Here is a 17,841-nt window from a genome sequence, read left to right on the forward strand (position 1 = left end):
TCAGCAAGAGTACACATGCTAGAAAACTAATAGGTAAGGCCTGGCTGATAATCTAAAATGATCAAATTAACTTACTATAATTACATCAATGGTTCAAAGTGGTTCTCCTACATGAGCACACCTTATGGTTGTACAGAAGCCCTTTAACTAGGCGTCATTGAGGAAAGAAACCCAGAATGTTACACACTAGGAACTTGTAATGTTTAAAACGTTTTCACAGGAACAGTTACATCAGCCTCTATACGTAAATGTACTCCTTGCTTATGGTATAATAAAGTCTATTATTTGATTGTTACTTTAACAAGGGGGATGGGAGCAGATCCTATATCCATTTTCACATACATATCTAAGCCTATACATAACGGTGGACAGTGTAATAATTTGCTGCCACGAGAAGTTCACAATTATGGGAATACTTGCAACTGAGGTAGGGTAATGTAATGTAATGCCAATAGATGTATGTAATGTAATGCCAATAGATGACTTAAATGATTTAGAGCACCCTGGGTCACGGACCTTAGATAATCTTAGATAAGACCTTAGAGTGTCCAGCTACAGGTCAAAGTTGCCACCATTCACATCATCCCATGCTAGGATAGGTTGTGTTTAAAATTATTAGATATATTTTCTTCTTTGTTTTATGAGTCATGCTGACAAACACATAGCATGTTTGGTTAGCGGGTCATCTGACCCTAACCAGAGAATAAAGGCTGTGATAGGATCTGTGGGCTGTAAAAGCCACTATCAAACATCAAACAAGTGACGTGTGTGTGACGTGTGCGTGGCGCTGCTGCCACAGGAAGCTGAGAGTGGGTGCTGACGCACACCTTGGTGGTAGTGGGCGCATCTTTTCTAGGGCACAGATAACAAGGTAGGAGAACGTTTGCAGCTTTGGGTATGTCCTATCCACTGAATCTCAGTTCATTTGGCCTCAGCGCACCTGTGATTAGTCACCCTTTATACAAACAGTAAACTGAACATACTGTGAACTAAACCCAGTTCCCGTGGTTCGGGAAATTAAACCGTAACGGCACCAGGAACCATAACAGCACTGTTGCCACACTTGACTGACTGAGCAACAGGAACAGCTCAGCTTCTGCCGGTGGGAAGAGTCAACTGCAGCCGACTTCCGACTTTTCATGGCGAGACTGGGGGGGGTCACGGAGGAGACTGGGGGGGGGGGGTCACAAAGGGTTTTCAGGTCAGGGTGGGCTGTCAGTGGCCCTGCGTGATGCCAGTGGTAAGCACAGGCCGACACGCTGACACAATTGGCCCGGCCTGGTCCACCGGGGAGGGGGGGGGGGGGGGGGGGGGGGGGGGGGATTCATGCCCGTGCCGTCGCCCGTGAGAGAAAAGGGGGGGGGGGGGGGGGGGGGATTCATGCCCGTGCCGTCGCCCGTGAGAGAAAAGTGCACACACACACGTCGTCTTTGTCTCCCTCTGTTTCCCTCTGTCTCTGGCAAAAACAGACAATCGTTGCACTTTCAGGCCGCCAGCATCACCAACACGCCCCCCCCCCCCCATTCCAGCCTATCAGAAGAAAATGCTAACAGTGCAGCCTTCTTCAGTGTACCTTTCACTCTTCTCCCTGCTCCAGTGCCACAGCTAACCAATAACCACAGTCTGACCGATATCCCTGTCTCCCAGTGCAGACATCCACTGTTTACTTTACAAACACAGCAGCAGTTCAATGGAGGCTCTTCAAAAGAGAAGAGACAATGACGTTAGTGTCTTCCAAGCTAGTGTCTAGAGGCAGGGTTAGACACGGTTTAGTTTTCCTTTGGATTTAAAGGGAAGTCAGTTACCTTTTAGGCACCAACCCTTCTGCTGGCAGGATAGATCCACGCAGAATTCTGTTTCTGTGTTATTGTTTTTTGTTTGCTTTCCACCGCAATATTTGCTTTTATCTCCATGCACGTGATTAAGTGATGATCTAATGCCTCGTATATCTGGTTAGATGACAGCAAACGTCACATAACACAGTTTGACTTTATATTTTTCTTCCTAACTCAGCACTTTACCAAGGTTGAGGCCACATTGAGCGTAAGAGCCTGTTATGACAGCAAACAGAGACCATGACTGTTCCCTTCACCTCTGACCTCCCAGGCGGTTCACTAGAACTCCGAGACAAACTCTGATGTCCACTCTGCAGATAAAGCCACCTCAGCGTCAAATCAACAGCCAGAGCAAGGGGGTTCACAGCAGGGTGAGAACTCTGAAGAAAAGGCCCCTTAGTCTCACCAGGACTCCCACAGGAAGCAGACAAGATCTGGACTTCAGAGAGAAGACGGCCGCGTGTTTGGGAGATGAGTGATAGACAGTGGTTCAAGAAGGAGGTCACAACTGATGCTGTTCACCGGGGCATGGTGAGTGTATTCCCAGCAGACGCCACACTAGAGCTGCCACAGAAAGACACACAAGGGTGACAAGTCACTGTGACGCTCACACATGACAGACGCGTGTGTGTGTGTGTGAGAGACAAACACCTGTCTGTCTTCCTCTTCCACCCCCTCTGTGGTTCATAAAAGCCAACTTTACTGGGGCTGTGGATATCAGTCTATCAAATACAGTATGTGGCATCCATAGAGTATGTTACAAAAATAACTCTGCTGATGTATTTAGCAAACTAATTTACTTGAGTGATTTCCCCCCCTCTGCAAGTTCAACCAGTGGTGTAGTCCAGGGTATACGCAGGTATACGGAGTATACCCACTTATTTTTCAGTCAGCGTTGAGTATACCCACTTCTCAAAACAGGGCGTTTATCCTGTGCTGTATGGGCAGCTTAAAAGAAATTAAGAGTATACCCACTTCTCCAAGGACCACTACACCACTGAGTTCAACTGATCACTGATCAGCAGGCAATGGAGGACCATGGTCAGTTTGAACATGAGAGTGCTCTAATGAGGCTGTTCCACCGGACTCGTATAGCTGCGCCCTCCGTACATTAGCGCAAGTGCTTCGAAGTGCTTCCCCTTCCGAGGAAATCGAATTGCTTCATTGATCTTCATGGTCGGACGGACGCGCTGGGGAGACGAGTGACCACACTGGCACAGGATCCCTGACGCTGCACTTTCACAGTTTGGAAGCAACGACGACGACGACACCCCACCTTGGTGTGTGTTTCCGTCTGATCGATAGCACTGAGGATGTGCTATAGTCAGACTGGAAACAGCTCAAGATACTTTAAGCTTGGAAGAAACTCTTATTCACAAGTGCCCACCCCTCAACCAACAGTGATCTTGTGTATCATCTCCTCCCTCATAAGCAGTCCTTTTAGTTTAATATCTCCAGACGACACAGTCACAGACCCAAATACACATCTGTCCTTTTAGTTTAATATCTCCAGACGACACACAGTCACAGACCCAAATACATCATCAGCAGTTCTTTCAGTTTAAAGCAGCAATACGGAGTTCTGTTCCAAAACTAGCAAGCTTACTGCCCAAAAGCTATGCAAAACCTTGCAAACACCAGCAACACCTTGCAAAAGCTTTTCTTCCATTTTTGCAGGGTATTCCAGCCCGTTACACAGAACTACACAGGGCATATCCTGGCTGGCTAGAGGGAAAGGCACAGGTGTGTGTATCTGTCCTTCACATGACCATATGCTATCTACATTCATTTGAAGATGGTACCAAAACTAGTTGCCTATAAAACCACACCTCAAAAAGTGACAAATTGTCAATCACAGTCACAGCCCCAAATACAAGAAAGCACAAAAGCACAAGTGGGAACTCTGACATTCAATAATACAAAGATCGTCACAAGAAACTATTACATCAGCATAAGGACATCCAGCTACATACCAAGTTGATGCCAATCCCTGAGTATTTTCCAGACTACCAGTTCAAATGACCAAAACTAAAAATACAAACAAACAAACAAACAAAGAAAATCACAGTTTGGCAGTTCTTCTAATTGCATCATGGGACAACTACGCTACGCTACGCACTCTCTGTTAGTGACAATAACAGCAGCAGGGTCCTGCCCCCGTGAAACACAACAGCAGATCACACACACACACACACACACACACACTCTCTGTTAGTGACAATAGAAGCAGCGAGGTCACGCCCCTTTGGAACACAACAGCAGATCTATCTGGCCCATCCTGAGGCCATGGCAGTGACAGTCCCTTCACCCCTGCCTCTGACGTGTGTACACACACACACACACACACACACACACACACACACACACACACACACACACACACACACACACACACTCACACACACACACACACATCCACAAACACACACATCCACAAACACACACACACACACACACACACACTCACACACACACACACACACACACAGACACAGACACAAACACACACACACACAGACACACACAGACACACACAGACACACACACACAGACACACACAGACACACACGCACACACACTCTCATAACAACATTACCAGACCATGCAAGTGGTCTCGGTCTCGTCGGTGGCACACACACTGTTCCCTGTCTTCAGTGAAAACTCAATGCAGCCACTCAGTCCTGTAATTTAAAGGGTAGCAGGGTCAACCCACCGACTTTGCCCCAGATAATGAACAGAACATGACGCATGGCGAACCGAAACGCAATCTCACAGGTCAAACACCACGGTACATAAAAGGTTGAGCATGGAGCATAAGTGGCGCGTTAGATAAGCAGAACAAATGGAGAAGTGGTTGTGCGTGGGAAATTATTATTTATTTATTTTCACTTTTATAATAATGCACACCTTAGTTAAGCAACTCCGAACATTCATAGAGAACAACGTACCCTCTGTAGATTTTCCCACATGGCATCCTGGGAAATTGAGTTTTTTTTTCTTTTTTTAAATGTACAGCACAGTCTATACTTCTGGCTGAAGGGACATGTTATTTAGAGCAGCTGTGGCGGATGCCCACCCTTACATCACAACGGCACATTCATACTCCATTAACACATCCCATAATCTGCCCCTGCCCTGGAGCCAAGCTCATTTATATTTGCACTGCCATGTCCTCAGAAAATCACCTAATGGATTAACCGTAGCCGTAAAATAACCTTGAGGTATGAGCCAATGTTGACTCGGTCTGTTGATCAGACAGAAGCAGATTGCAAGCATTCTCTCTCTCTCCTACTCTTTCTCTCTCTCTCGCCTACTCTTTCTGTCTCTCTCTCTCTTTCTCAAGCTCTCTCTCCTACTCTTTCTCTCTCTCCTACTCTTTCTCTCTCTCTCCTACTCTCTCTCTCCTTCTCTTTCTCTCTCTCTCTCTCTCTCTCCATCTGTGTTCCCCCTCACATTCTCTCCCACTGTGATTCAGCAGGCGAGCCAAAGATGTGGGCAGTGTGGAAATGTTGAAGAGGGGCGTCTTGTAAACGAGTGCCAGTGTGATTAGTAACTCCAAAGGCTTGATCCCCAGGACTAATCTAGACCTGAATTCAGCCATTAAAGTTGAAAGGCCCCGTCTAATACTTGATTGTTTGTGAGACCAACCCCCAGGACAGAAACAGTGTTAGGCATATTTGAAGGTTTACATTTCCAGAGCCAACCAGTGGTCTGACATGCAAGTTTAGCTAGAGACAGACAGAGTGTGAGAGTATCCATGTAATAATGCACATGTGTATGAATGTGTGTGCACATACGCTGGGAAATGTAAAGAGACTATGAAAGTATCCATGTGATAATGTTCATGTGTATGTGTGTGTGTGTGTGTGATCACATACGCTGGGCAATGTACAGAGACTATGAAAGTATCCATGTGATAATGGCCATATGTATATGTGTGTGTGTGTGTGTGTGTGTGTGTGTGTGTGTGTGCACGTACGCTGGGCAATGTACACAGGTGTGCATTGTCTGTGTTCTGGGAATAACAGAATGTTTACGTGCAGGAGCTTTAAGTCAATCAGAGGGACACACACACACACACACACACACACACACACACACACACACACAAACACACACACACACACACACACACACACACACACACACACACACACACACACACATCAAGGATGGAGCCTACCTGTCTGTGAGCCTCCATCACAGGGACTGCGCCAGAAATTGAGTTTAGTGACACTAACTCAGGAACACGTCTGTCTAGCATCACAGATAGTTCCCAGAAGTCCCATTAACCCCCCCCCCCTCCTCAACTGGAGATGATGTAACCTCAGGCATTTTAAGTTCTGGCCATGCTCACATATTCATACAGTCTTAAAAAAGAAAGAGGAAAGGAGTCTAGGGTAGTTTGACAAAAATAGAGTTATCATGCCCTGGGCATGGTTTTGCCATTAATCCACAGAGGTAGCATGCAGAGACGGAGGAAATGGTTCGAATGTGGTGAATTATTCAGAGGGAAATCTTAGATAGCTGTCGTAGTTTGGTAACATTATCCATTTGAGCCTCACTGTGGCATTCTGATTGTGATTGTTGTGGATGGTACGCTGAAGAGAGAAAGTGAGAGTATGGTGTAGTGATCAAGGCAAGAGCCATTGTTTCTTTTCACCGTCTGACTGGTGGTAATAGACTCAACCAAGGGGAAACAACCGTCATGATTTGCTACACCTTATACAAAAGTAGGGGAAAATTCAATTGGGATTTAAACAATGTGCAGTGTTTAAATCACAGTAAATGTGAATCTATAAACCCTGTTTAACCCTCTTCAGCATTAGACCTGTTTTAGTGTGTTCCTAACAGTTTCAGTGGTGACTGTAATTCTACAAGGCCCCAGGTCTGGCAGCAGTTCCGTCCGTGCAAGTGCTGGCAGCAAAAACAGCTTTACTCATCAGTGTTCAATTGTGTGCTAAATGCTTTCCGCTAGCATAATGACTGTTTCTGAACAGCACACCATTAGTGGATGGAGAGTGAGGATGGAAACAGGCAGCTACGAACTCCCCTCAGATCAAAGTAATCAGATCAAAGGAAAGGCCAGGGTACACTTTGCATTTTTTAACCACCTTAAATAGGCAATCTTCCGTTTACCTGGAATGAGAATGATCAAATGGAGCTTGTTTCATGTTGCTTATGGTCTGGCCCTACCGCCGTAGTCTTATTATCAGCCACTTACCGCTGTAGTCTTATTATCAGCCACTTACCACTGTAGTCTTATTATCAGTCACTAACCACTGCAGTCATATTTTTAGTCAGTTACCACTGTAGTTGTATTTTCAGTCATTTTACCACTGTGGTTTTATTTTCAGTTTCTTACCACTGTAGTTTTTTTTTCAGTCTGCAACACCAAGTTATGTGCAACACCTATCTAATTAACACCTGCCTGACATGCTATAGTCTTTGACACTGAAGCAAAGAATGTGTTCCCACAATACATATGAATCTAACAATGGCAATTTAGGTTAAGTACACCTGTTGAAGCCAAGCATCGTAAATATCAAAGTCCTGAGCGAGTTTATTGTCTATAAAACGGGGCAGGGAGAGTGGGAAGACTGGCGTGCAGATTAAGAAGACAGAAAGCAAAATTTACGCTTTCAAAAATACATTTTGTGAAAAATGGAAGAACGGCCTGATCTCCTGACTCAGAGGGAGGATCTGCGGAGTGAGCGATGGCTCCACGTCCGTGCAGGAAGGGAGGTGTGCTCGTGGGAAACTAGGGGTCTAGGTGTCCCAGACAGTCCAGGAAAACACCACCCTGCTGTCAGTGCAAAAGCCAGTCTGGGACTCTTATTATGAAGACTGTTATTATAAACACTCTTCTGCCTCAAGCAACTACATGTGCAGCGTGATGTCTCTTGTATGCCAACTAGGGAAAGGATGTACGTTTATCAGCATGTTTGTGTTTGTGTGCGTGTTGTGTGTGCGTGTGCGTGTGCGTGTGCGTTCAATGCATTTGGCAGGGGGATGAACTCAAATCTGCTGATTATGTCACTAACAAAGCCCTGACGGGTGGATTCATTAGGCACTTCCACATCGATAACCCTGTGTGCTCCACTACACTGACCCTGCACACACCCCCTCCTACACACACACACACACACACACACAGGGGTACAACACTGGGATTCCCTTGGCCAAGTGCTACAAGTGATCCACACTAGGATAAGGGATTGGTGATAGGATGCTGCAGTCCAATGGTCCAGTACTACTAAGCTCCTTCATTCATTTTGCACTTGGCAGACTCATCAAGTAAAATTAGGCCCAACATAAAAAATGCCATACCTGCGCCTTAAATTCGTTTTTAGTGAATAAAATCTGTTCTTGACTGCTGTGTTACGAATGGCAACATGTATTGCTATCCTAAAATACAGATGCAAATAAACAATCATAAATGCATGCAGCTTTGTGAGATTTTCAGTGAAAGAATCAGTTTGAGCTGTCATATGAATGCCGACCCTATCCTACACCCCCCCCCCCCCCCCCCCCCCCCCCCACACACACACACACACACACACACACACTCATACACACACACACACACACACACACAAACACCCCACCTGACCACAGAGGATGTAATAACAGGATGTCAACTGTCTGTGAGTCAACAATTCTTTTCAAGGTTATCACTGCAAGACTGCTGACCTGAATGGTCTCAATATCCCTATATAAATATCACCAAGTTGGACATCAGTAGAGTTTGCGAGGTCATAGTCAGGCACAGACACTGGTACACATGGGCATAGTCAGGCACAGACATTGTACAGTGTGCACCATGCAATGGATGTGATGAGGACTGGAAGGAGACAGTCATACATTCAGCTTCCATTACCACAAGCATACGAGTCTGCAGGCAGGAAATGTGTACACCACCGAGGCAAGGCCACAAAGCGCTAACCATGAAAGACGTGTGATGAAACAATTTGCTTTTAAAATGTACTACGGCAACAAACGTGAAAACAAACATAGAAAAGACACATTAAAGAGCTAGATAGAGCTCTGTGTGATGTCCGACACACTGCGTTTAAGTTGGACAAAGAGCACAAATGAAGGGTTAAAAGGCAATGGATTTCATCACAGAAGTTAAAATGACATTTAAAGTTTGTTCCTAAACTTAAGTTGGTTTATGCAAGGGTCTTACTTACTCCACTGGTTTAATACGCTATTCATATGCATCCTGAAGGGGGTTGCCACTCTTTTCCCTCTGAACAAAATGCCCAGACAAAGTCGGCAAACGTCTATGCCTTAGTACAACAGCTGGGAGAGACAACACAAACACACACACATGCAACAGTGAGAAGCACTGGGCTACAACAAAGACATGGACACACACATATGCACTGCAATACACATAAAAGCCAGCCTTGTGAAATACAGGGACTATGGGTTGCTGTGAATTAAAGAGGAGAGGAAGGATGTTTTGGACTGGAGACACACCAGGTTACACATTATAAAAGGCTCCTCCATGAGGTATCTTGAGGCACAACATCACAAAACAGTTTGAAAACTTTATCAACTACAATAGACCAAGGTTTTCACACCGTCCATCCTTCCATCCCGGGATCCCGCCATCCTAGCTTCTTTGATAGCTAGACTAAATCTGAGCATGACACTCTGTTCAACTGGAAACGGGCAACACCAGATGGATGGAGAACATAGATTAGATATATTATCGATTATATTTAAGTAAGTAATTTGTTTCCGGAGAAAGTGGACCAATGGTAATGGGAAAAACATTAGAAAGATTACGAAGTTACGCTATGGTGTCTTTTCCTTCCATCACTTGATTAGTTTTATCGAACACCTGGACAATGCCACAAAATGAATAAAAGTTGCCAAAATACTTACATCAACACGCACCTTCTCGATCTCACTTCAGAGCGAACGGGTTAATGAGAGTTAACAATACGCATAGGCTACACTTCTGTTAAAAGTCTTTAACGGTGGAGTAGCTCCTCTGTGTCTTCTCAGACGCTGCTTTAGCTCTCTGCGCAGGCTCTCTCAACTCTCTCTCATTCTTGCCCGTGCCGCTCTTGCAACAGCGGGGGTGTGACAAAATATTCTTGATGAAATGCATGTTTGATGGGTTGCCTTAGGAACCCACGTCAATTACGTCAAGTAAGTATGCTACAGCCCCACCCACTTCACACATTAAACGTATCAGCACAGCGAGGAAGCAGACTGGGTACTTTTTGCGATGAAAACTTTTCCAAACTGTAAAACAACACATTTTCAGCATGTAGTATACAATACAATAGACTTTTAGGCAACATATTTTGTTGTTAGTGTCATAATAGACTTCTTGTAATTGTTAAATGACCAAAACACGTCAATATTGGCATTGCAACAGATTCATGACTGTCCCCGACCCCTCCAATCATACCTCACTACAATCCCTCCTCGCGCATCCCTCTCTGTTATGAAGAGGACGTCCATAAAGCGGGGAAGGAGACGCACAACGAAACTCTCTCTATTAGGCGTCAAGAGTTTCAGCCATCTGCTGGAGGACTGACTGCAGTGTGTATGAATCATCGGCCTATTTCTGTCTATTTCTGTCCGAGATATTCCGTTTTATACCCAAGCACACTTTTATTGCTAGACATGCTAAGAGTGTAAACCAGCAACGTTTTTCCGAGGCCCTAACTTGGTTCGTATAGGGTCATATCCATACTGATGGATTGAATGAAAAGTCAATTATAACAAATCATGGATGAGAAATGGATACCATTATCTCAATCGTGATGGGCTATGCTGAATCAGACCAGGCCTTTAACGTGAACTGTACACGTACATGATGACACCATGATGTACATGATGCAAGTTTATTTTCCTGTTTTACTTTCCTCTTAGTGGTCAAGTTGATCTTGCCCCAATTTCCTTGACGCTTAACCGTGAACCTGCCAACGTTAGTAAATTCCGCCATCTGCTGTTGGCAGGATGCAACAGCCACGTACTGGTAAGCTAAAAATGCCCAGGGCTGGCTACAAATACTCAGTTTAAAAATGAGAAGGCCAATCTGTACACACATTAGTTACATTTTAATGTACAATTATTTGGTATAGGTAATAAGTAAGAATATGCTGTAATGGCTCAGCCAAACACAAAGGCACTTATTTACAAATAAATTTACATTCAGTATAGAGTAAATATGGGTTTCTTGTCCTCACCCTCAAGTATCCACATGTCCCAAAGAGAAGGAAATGTGACCACCATAACAGCACTGGGGAATTCAGAAGAGGTACTTGGTTTGATTGGCGTATACAACATATATTAACATGCATGGTTTTTCTGAAAATCTGGCCAGATCTTCAGAAGCTCAGACGGAGAGAAGTCTGTAACGATGATAATTTTGGCAAAAGTACATCTGTTATAGTTCAGGTGACGCACTTCAAACAGATTTCGCAGCCAAAACATGCCTCTACCATACACAGGCCTGACTCCAAGTATCTTCAGACATAATCCCACATAGACATCTTCTAATGGAATTGGTCGCACAAATCTTGAAACCAATGATATCTTTGCCGCAAGGTCTGTTGAGAGGACATACGCCGCCCCCGACACATAGGGTGGAAATGTGGAATCTGGATAGATGTCTTTTGACAGATACCATTTGCTGTTCTCAGCCCTACGAGGCATGCCATCATTGATGACCGATCCAGTGATGTAATTATGTGTTGCTGGAAAAGGCAAAAAGTTGATAAGGTTAAAGATATTAAGGAAAATATCAGCATCAATTTTCATAGCATAAGAGGCACTTTGGCAATAAGTGGCAATCCAGTTCATCATCATCATAGTCTTCACTGTCAGATTGTGATAACTGTCCAAGAAGTCCATCATAACAATGTCCCCATGGTTAAAGTTTTCTTCTGCAAGAGCAGCTTCTGTCCTTTCTCCTTCTTCTCCTTCCAAGACACCGACGAAAAAGAGTTTAATGATTTTGAGGTTTGGGACCAAATCTCGCTGTCCCCATGTGTTCCTAACAGCCTCCCTTGAAACAGCATCGCCAGGTGCTACCGGAACCATCAATACCAGGTATGGGTTGTGTTCACACGCCGAAGGCTGGTTCAGGATGTATTTGTAAGTTGAAGGTGATACAACTTTATACAACTCTTCGTCAATCGGTGTGTGGTGACCGATCTTCGGTTCAGAGTAATATCCGATTTTTAAGAAGACGTTCACTGCAAAAAACAATAATCCAGCTAGGAGCAGATATTTTGCAAGCCTACAATATTTCATTATTCAAACACGTTTCGGTATAAGATGGTTAGTTGAGGCAGTGGACAGCACACTTTGTATCCCAGTCTCGCTTACCGGAAGCACCTGATATTGACAAGCCACTCCCAGCTACATAATGCTGAATCAATTCTGGTCATGTTTTTCTTTCCAGTCTGGTTTGACGGGTCGAGGGTAACAAATACATCCGTCATTTGCAATGCATATATCCCTAGGGGACGGTAGCAGCTCGTTTTCTTCTTGTCCATCTGTCCTAAACTTGTTGGCATAGACTAGCCTACATCACAGCTCTTTCAGAATACAGAAGTGTGGTCTTTGCCCATTAAACACATGTGACTGCTATATGGCATCCTTATAAGGTCTACTGTGTGTCAGGTTATTTTTAGAATACATCCGATTGGTCATATAATGATTGTCAAGAATATTAAATGACTTTCCACTAGTTCTACCGTTAGTGTTACTAGGCTACCGTAAGTGTAACTAGGTTGCCAGGGGATAGATTAACAGTTGAACTTCACCGTTTTTGCTCCCGTTACCAAATGGCACTATTAGAGTAAAATAGCGATGCAATGAAAACTGTTAAAATGAAATATAAGATTACATATATATTGGGTAACTCTTAAAACTTTTATGTCAAATTATTTTCCTAAGATGGGTGTCTTCATGGCATATAGGCTACGATGCTGCTGCATACTGACCATTTGAAATAAGCACTCGTTGTTGTAATTGTGTAGTGTTGAAACAGTCTTAGGCAACCTCGTTCAAGACTGAGATTTACAACATGTTCCAAGGTTTACCAACATCTTTGTCACATCAAATTGTTGGAAAAATGTATTACACTTCTTGTCAGATTCAGGGAATTGCTCCTCATGATCCTCGCTGTCCATTTAGCGTGTGCTTTCAAAAAGCCGAGCCGTGAACCAGTCAATCAACACAGCAAAGGAGGGGTGCAATTTGATTCGTCAGAACCAGGGCCTTTTGTCAGAAGCGTCGAAACTACCTTTAATGTGAATTTCACCAACACACCAAACCCTAGACAATCATTGGTATTTGTGATAAGACCCACATTGTGCAAAAGCAAATTAATGTCAATGTTATTTTCTGTATGTATCTAACCATATTAAACTCTCCATGTTTGATGAAATACTGGCTACTTTGAAAGACATAATATCCTTAAATAGTATGTACATTAAATAAGAAATAATGGAATAGACTGCTTTTTTTTCTGATGCGTGCAATGTAAGCTGTGTGAGTTAGCTAGTCAGATGTCATATCACACACACCTCTGTAGGCCGCTACCAAAAAGGGCTTGGTGATTGCTAGACAAAGTATTACCCTGTCAATTTTATACTGCCATACAACATCCAAACAATATTTTTGTAAACAAAATTTGTTTTATTGTAATAGGGGTTACAAAGAAACACCTGTTGTTCACCCAGATTTAAAAAAAAAACAAACAAACAACCAAACAAATTCCAATACCAAACAAGAAACTTAATTTACACAGGTATTCCATAGGGTCAGTGGTTTAGTCGACTGGCGTAGCAGGGATGGACACTGTGGGGAGGCTGTGGATTTGACAATAAAGACAATTTGTAACTCGACTAAATCTTCGTACAGTGCTTCACACAAACGCACAATACTGATTTAAATGCAAATGGCCATTTCAAGAAGTAAATGTCCATTCTTCAGTATCATTTGCCACGATATTCCTCTCTGACTTCCTGTTTCTTATATTTCCTTGTTGATATCTTTCAAATTCAGTAATTATTATATATTGAACAGTAGGTCCTGCCTCAAACTATTTCGAACTTTAAAAAAAAATCTATCTGTCTTTTGTCCCTCTATGCGTTTTCTAACTTTAAAATGTGATAGGGTAGGGCGTGAAACGGTAACCCAAATGCATATTTTACACAGTATGTTCATTGCACAGTGCCTGCACAGCCTAAAACAATCAGAAACATGTCAAATATGAGATCTGGGCGTGCATGGCATGCCTGCTAACTTGCTGGGGCAGTTTCCTTAATAAACGTTTGCTGTTATGTTTTTGTCTTTTTTTTCAGACTGAGACGGTGGTGAAAGAGGGAAATAGGAGGGGCGGCGGGCAGGGGGGGGGGGGGGGGGGGGCAGGGGGGGTAGTTCACGAGGAAATGTCACACAAAGACTAACACAGACTAGACGCTCTGGAACCTCTCCACGTGACGTGCTGGATCTTTAGATTTAAGCCCATCATTTCTCTAGAGTAAACTCATTGTGTTCCAGGGATGTAGTTCACTCCCCACCCCCCCTCACCCCCCCACCCCCACCCCCTGATGTTCCCAGGTGTAGATTAGGAGTTAAGTAAAAATGGTGAGATTTCCTGTCGAGAATTTGTGAAGAGGCACCAAAAAAACTACATATCACGCACAAACAAACGGCCTGCCCTCTCTGTAAAACACCGATATCAAAACTGTCACAGTATGTCGTGTGGAAACCGAGAACATGGTGTGTGTGTGTGTGTGTGTGTGGTGTGATAAGTACAAGCACCAAGCCAGACTCTCTGTCACCTCTCTGTTAGTGGGAGCGGTTGGGGTGTGCGTAGTTATGTTGTCACATTTTTTGTTCAATCAGTAGGTATCACTGTCTTTGGTGTCCACATTATTTTGCATAGGCACGGTGTCGTGTAGCCAGACCATGCACTTGAAGTCCATATTTCAGTAAGTCAGATGGTGACAGCATTCACCGCGCACACAACCGCGAGCTCCTGGACACTTTGAAGGGCACTGGCTTAGGATGTAAACTGAGAGAATATAAAAAGAATGGGAGAGACTACAGACCTATGAATTTATATATATATATATATATAGAGAGAGAGAGAGAGCGAGAGAGAGAGAGAGAGAGAGAGAAAGATGGAGAGAGGTGGCCGGGCTCAGGGCAGTGGCTTTGGTAGCTGAAGGGGGTGAAACTGACTTAGTAAGGGCAGAGGGGGGGTCAGAGGAGGGGGGGGGGGGGGCAGGGGGGAGAGATGGTTGTGGTCATTTATGATCGTTTTCTTCTGCCCTCAAAATTCCTGAAGTTGGCCGGCCGGATCTTCATCTCAGCGAACTCTACGGAGTGCTCGTGACCCTTCCAGTGGAACCAATTCACACCCTGACAAGCAGAGGAAACACAACAGCTTTACATAGAACCGCACAGAACAAACACAATAGCTTTACATTGAACTGCCCAGAACAAACACAATAGCTTTACATTGAACTGCCCAGAAGAAACCCAATAGCTTCACATTGAACTGCCCAGAAGAAACCCAATAGCTTTACATAGAACCGCACAGAACAAACCCAATAGCTTCACATTGAACTGCCCAGAACAAAAAACACAATAGCTTCAGACCCAACTGCACAGAACAAACTAAATAGCTTCACACTCAACTGCACAGGTCAAGTACACATCATTTCAACTTCTTTTGACACTTTTTTAACAACCCAACATTTGAACCCCAACCACAATTTTTAGTGAGACCACTGTAAAATGTGGCTCATGTTCATACCTTGCTGTGGCTGTTGTCTCCATATCTGCCCATGATGTTCACACGGTGGCAGTTCTTATACCAGAAAGCACCCTTGTAGGACAGGGCACAGTTGGTGACCGCGATATCATTGTCATTGTCATAAGTGGAGAAGGGCCGCCCATGATGGTAGGTCATTGAATCGCCTGAAGAAAGGAAAAGATATTGACAATCACCATCATCTCTGGAGAGGTTGCGTACAAAAGCCCTTCACAGACAGAAATGACATTCAGGGATCCCGAACAGAAGGCCCAGGGAATTATGGAAAGATAGCGCTTGGAACACATTATCCTCTTTAATAATTTAATGAATGAGTAGATAATCCTCTTTTAGGGTCATTTTACACAGTGTACTGTGTTTTAGTAATCAGACCTCCTCTTAGTCCCTCAGCAATGTCGCTGGCTGAATAAACAGATTAGACTCTCTGTAGTGATCTACTGCTACTAATATCTCAACTGTCAGGCTGATATGTCGTTGAGCAACAAAACAGTAAAAAGAGTCGTTGCGCAAGACACATCTACCTTTGTCTGTGTCAATAGCTTCAACACACCCTCGCCCTGCGACAAAGTGGAACACTCAATAGACGCTTACTGAAACGAGCTTTACAGCTTTCTGTGACGCGATCACTACTTGTATCCTGCAGTGTGACAGCAGTGGTCCTGTATGCAGCTGTGACTGTGACCGTGACTGTGACCATGACCGTGACCGTGACTGTACCTGCGGTGCCGCTGTAGCCCCCCACGTGCACCTTGTAGCGGCTGCGAGGTTCCGACACGGAGAACTTATCGTACTGAGCGTAAACGGCCTCGCCCTTGTCTTGGAGGTCCACGCGAAGCTCATACTGCCCAGTCGAAGTAATCTTGTGCAGATTTGAGAGACCTGCAAAAAAAAAGTGGAATATCAGTCTGATGCACTTTTGTTGCAAATGGTTGCAATGTATTTCTGTGTATTCCCAAACGGCACAAATTGGCCCCATGCACCCCTTTATGTTTTGTCTTCACAACCTCTGTGTTCTCGCACATATCTTGGACATTGGACATAATAAACATAACCTCCTCCCTTCTAGAACTAAACAAACCAGCATGGGAAGCTTTGACGAGTGAGCACGTACCCAACCAGAACTCGTCACTTAGATCCCCAAAGCCAGCTGTGTAGTTCCTCCAGTTACGGAAGAATTCCACCTTTCCACTCTGGCGTCTCACGAAGACCTTCAAGACAAAACAAGATGCCAACATGTCAGCAACATGTGTTAGATTCAGGTAAATATAAAGGTTTTAGTTTATTTCATATGCCTCATAGCAATGGCCTTTCCTGTGAATATGCATGTGGGCCACACAGACGGTCGTCAGGCCTGTTTCCTCCCTGACCATTTGGTAATGGTATATCAAAGAATATCCTGTCTTTTGTCTTAAAGACAGCAGGAGATCAATGGTTGTCAGGACCCCAGACAGACATTTAATTAACTTAGACTTAATTGGGTAAGACCAAATAAGGTAACTTCCTACTCTCATTTATGGACACACCTTTATTGTTTGCATGTTAATTATGTACTATAAGGGCCACAACCCTCCATAATGTCATTGAAAGAATTCTATCGTTTACCGCGACTTGCGAGTTGATTGTGTGATGCGTTGGAATAAAGTATTATAATACATCTTTCCCGAGTTTCCTGACTCTCTGCAACCGAACCTTGGATTAAGGATAACAGAACCAGCTTACTTCTTCACATGTAATGCACGTATTCTAGAAGGTATAAAGTATGTCACCTAATCCCCTGTCAGAATGGCCATGTGAATACATACAATACTAAAATGCATACAGTCAGTATACATATAGTATAGTATAAAACAAATACATCATACAAATATAAATATTTATCTATAATATAAATATAAACTCTTTACACCCATTCATTTTATTTTCTTCATTTCTAAGCATAATGCCTTTACTCACAATCCAGCCACCACCATCAGTGGTCATGTCACAGTAGACCTTCAGAGGCTGGCTCTCGTCGCCGCGCAGGTAGACAGTGTAGATGCCCGAGCTGGACTCTCCATTCAGCAGGGCCTGGGAGCAGTCCTTAGGGTGTTTGTACAGGACTCCGACTACACAAACACAGCAGAGCAGGGGATCATTGAGTTATGCTACTGCAAACACAGAGGACTGGGGAGTGACTGTGCA

At 44.0% G+C, this 17,841-nt stretch overlaps 1 protein-coding gene and 1 pseudogene across 2 annotated transcripts in view; both read right to left on the reverse strand.

Annotated features, from left to right (window-relative positions):
• Positions 1-11,153: 11,153 nt before the first annotated feature.
• On the reverse strand, positions 11,154-13,003 carry LOC308376229 (beta-1,3-galactosyltransferase 2-like; annotated as a pseudogene). The gene is made up of 2 exons: positions 12,955-13,003; positions 11,154-12,020 (listed from the first exon to the last, which is right to left on the reverse strand). The product of its transcript is annotated as a beta-1,3-galactosyltransferase 2-like (transcript).
• A 494-nt stretch (positions 13,004-13,497) lies between these two features.
• Positions 13,498-17,841, reverse strand: part of tncb (tenascin Cb) — a 44,829-nt gene continuing 40,485 nt past the window's right edge. Inside the window, exons 20-24 of the mRNA XM_080853230.1 lie at positions 17,614-17,765; positions 16,772-16,868; positions 16,378-16,539; positions 15,643-15,806; positions 13,498-15,245 (exon numbers count right to left, since the gene is read on the reverse strand). Coding sequence (XP_080709356.1) covers positions 15,135-15,245; positions 15,643-15,806; positions 16,378-16,539; positions 16,772-16,868; positions 17,614-17,765 — 686 coding nt within the window. The 3' untranslated portion in view covers positions 13,498-15,134. The remainder of the gene's footprint in view (positions 15,246-15,642; positions 15,807-16,377; positions 16,540-16,771; positions 16,869-17,613; positions 17,766-17,841) is intronic.

The sequence above is a fragment of the Sprattus sprattus genome (genome assembly GCF_963457725.1).
Source record: "Sprattus sprattus genome assembly, chromosome: 15".
Taxonomy (NCBI): Eukaryota; Metazoa; Chordata; class Actinopteri; order Clupeiformes; family Clupeidae; genus Sprattus; species Sprattus sprattus.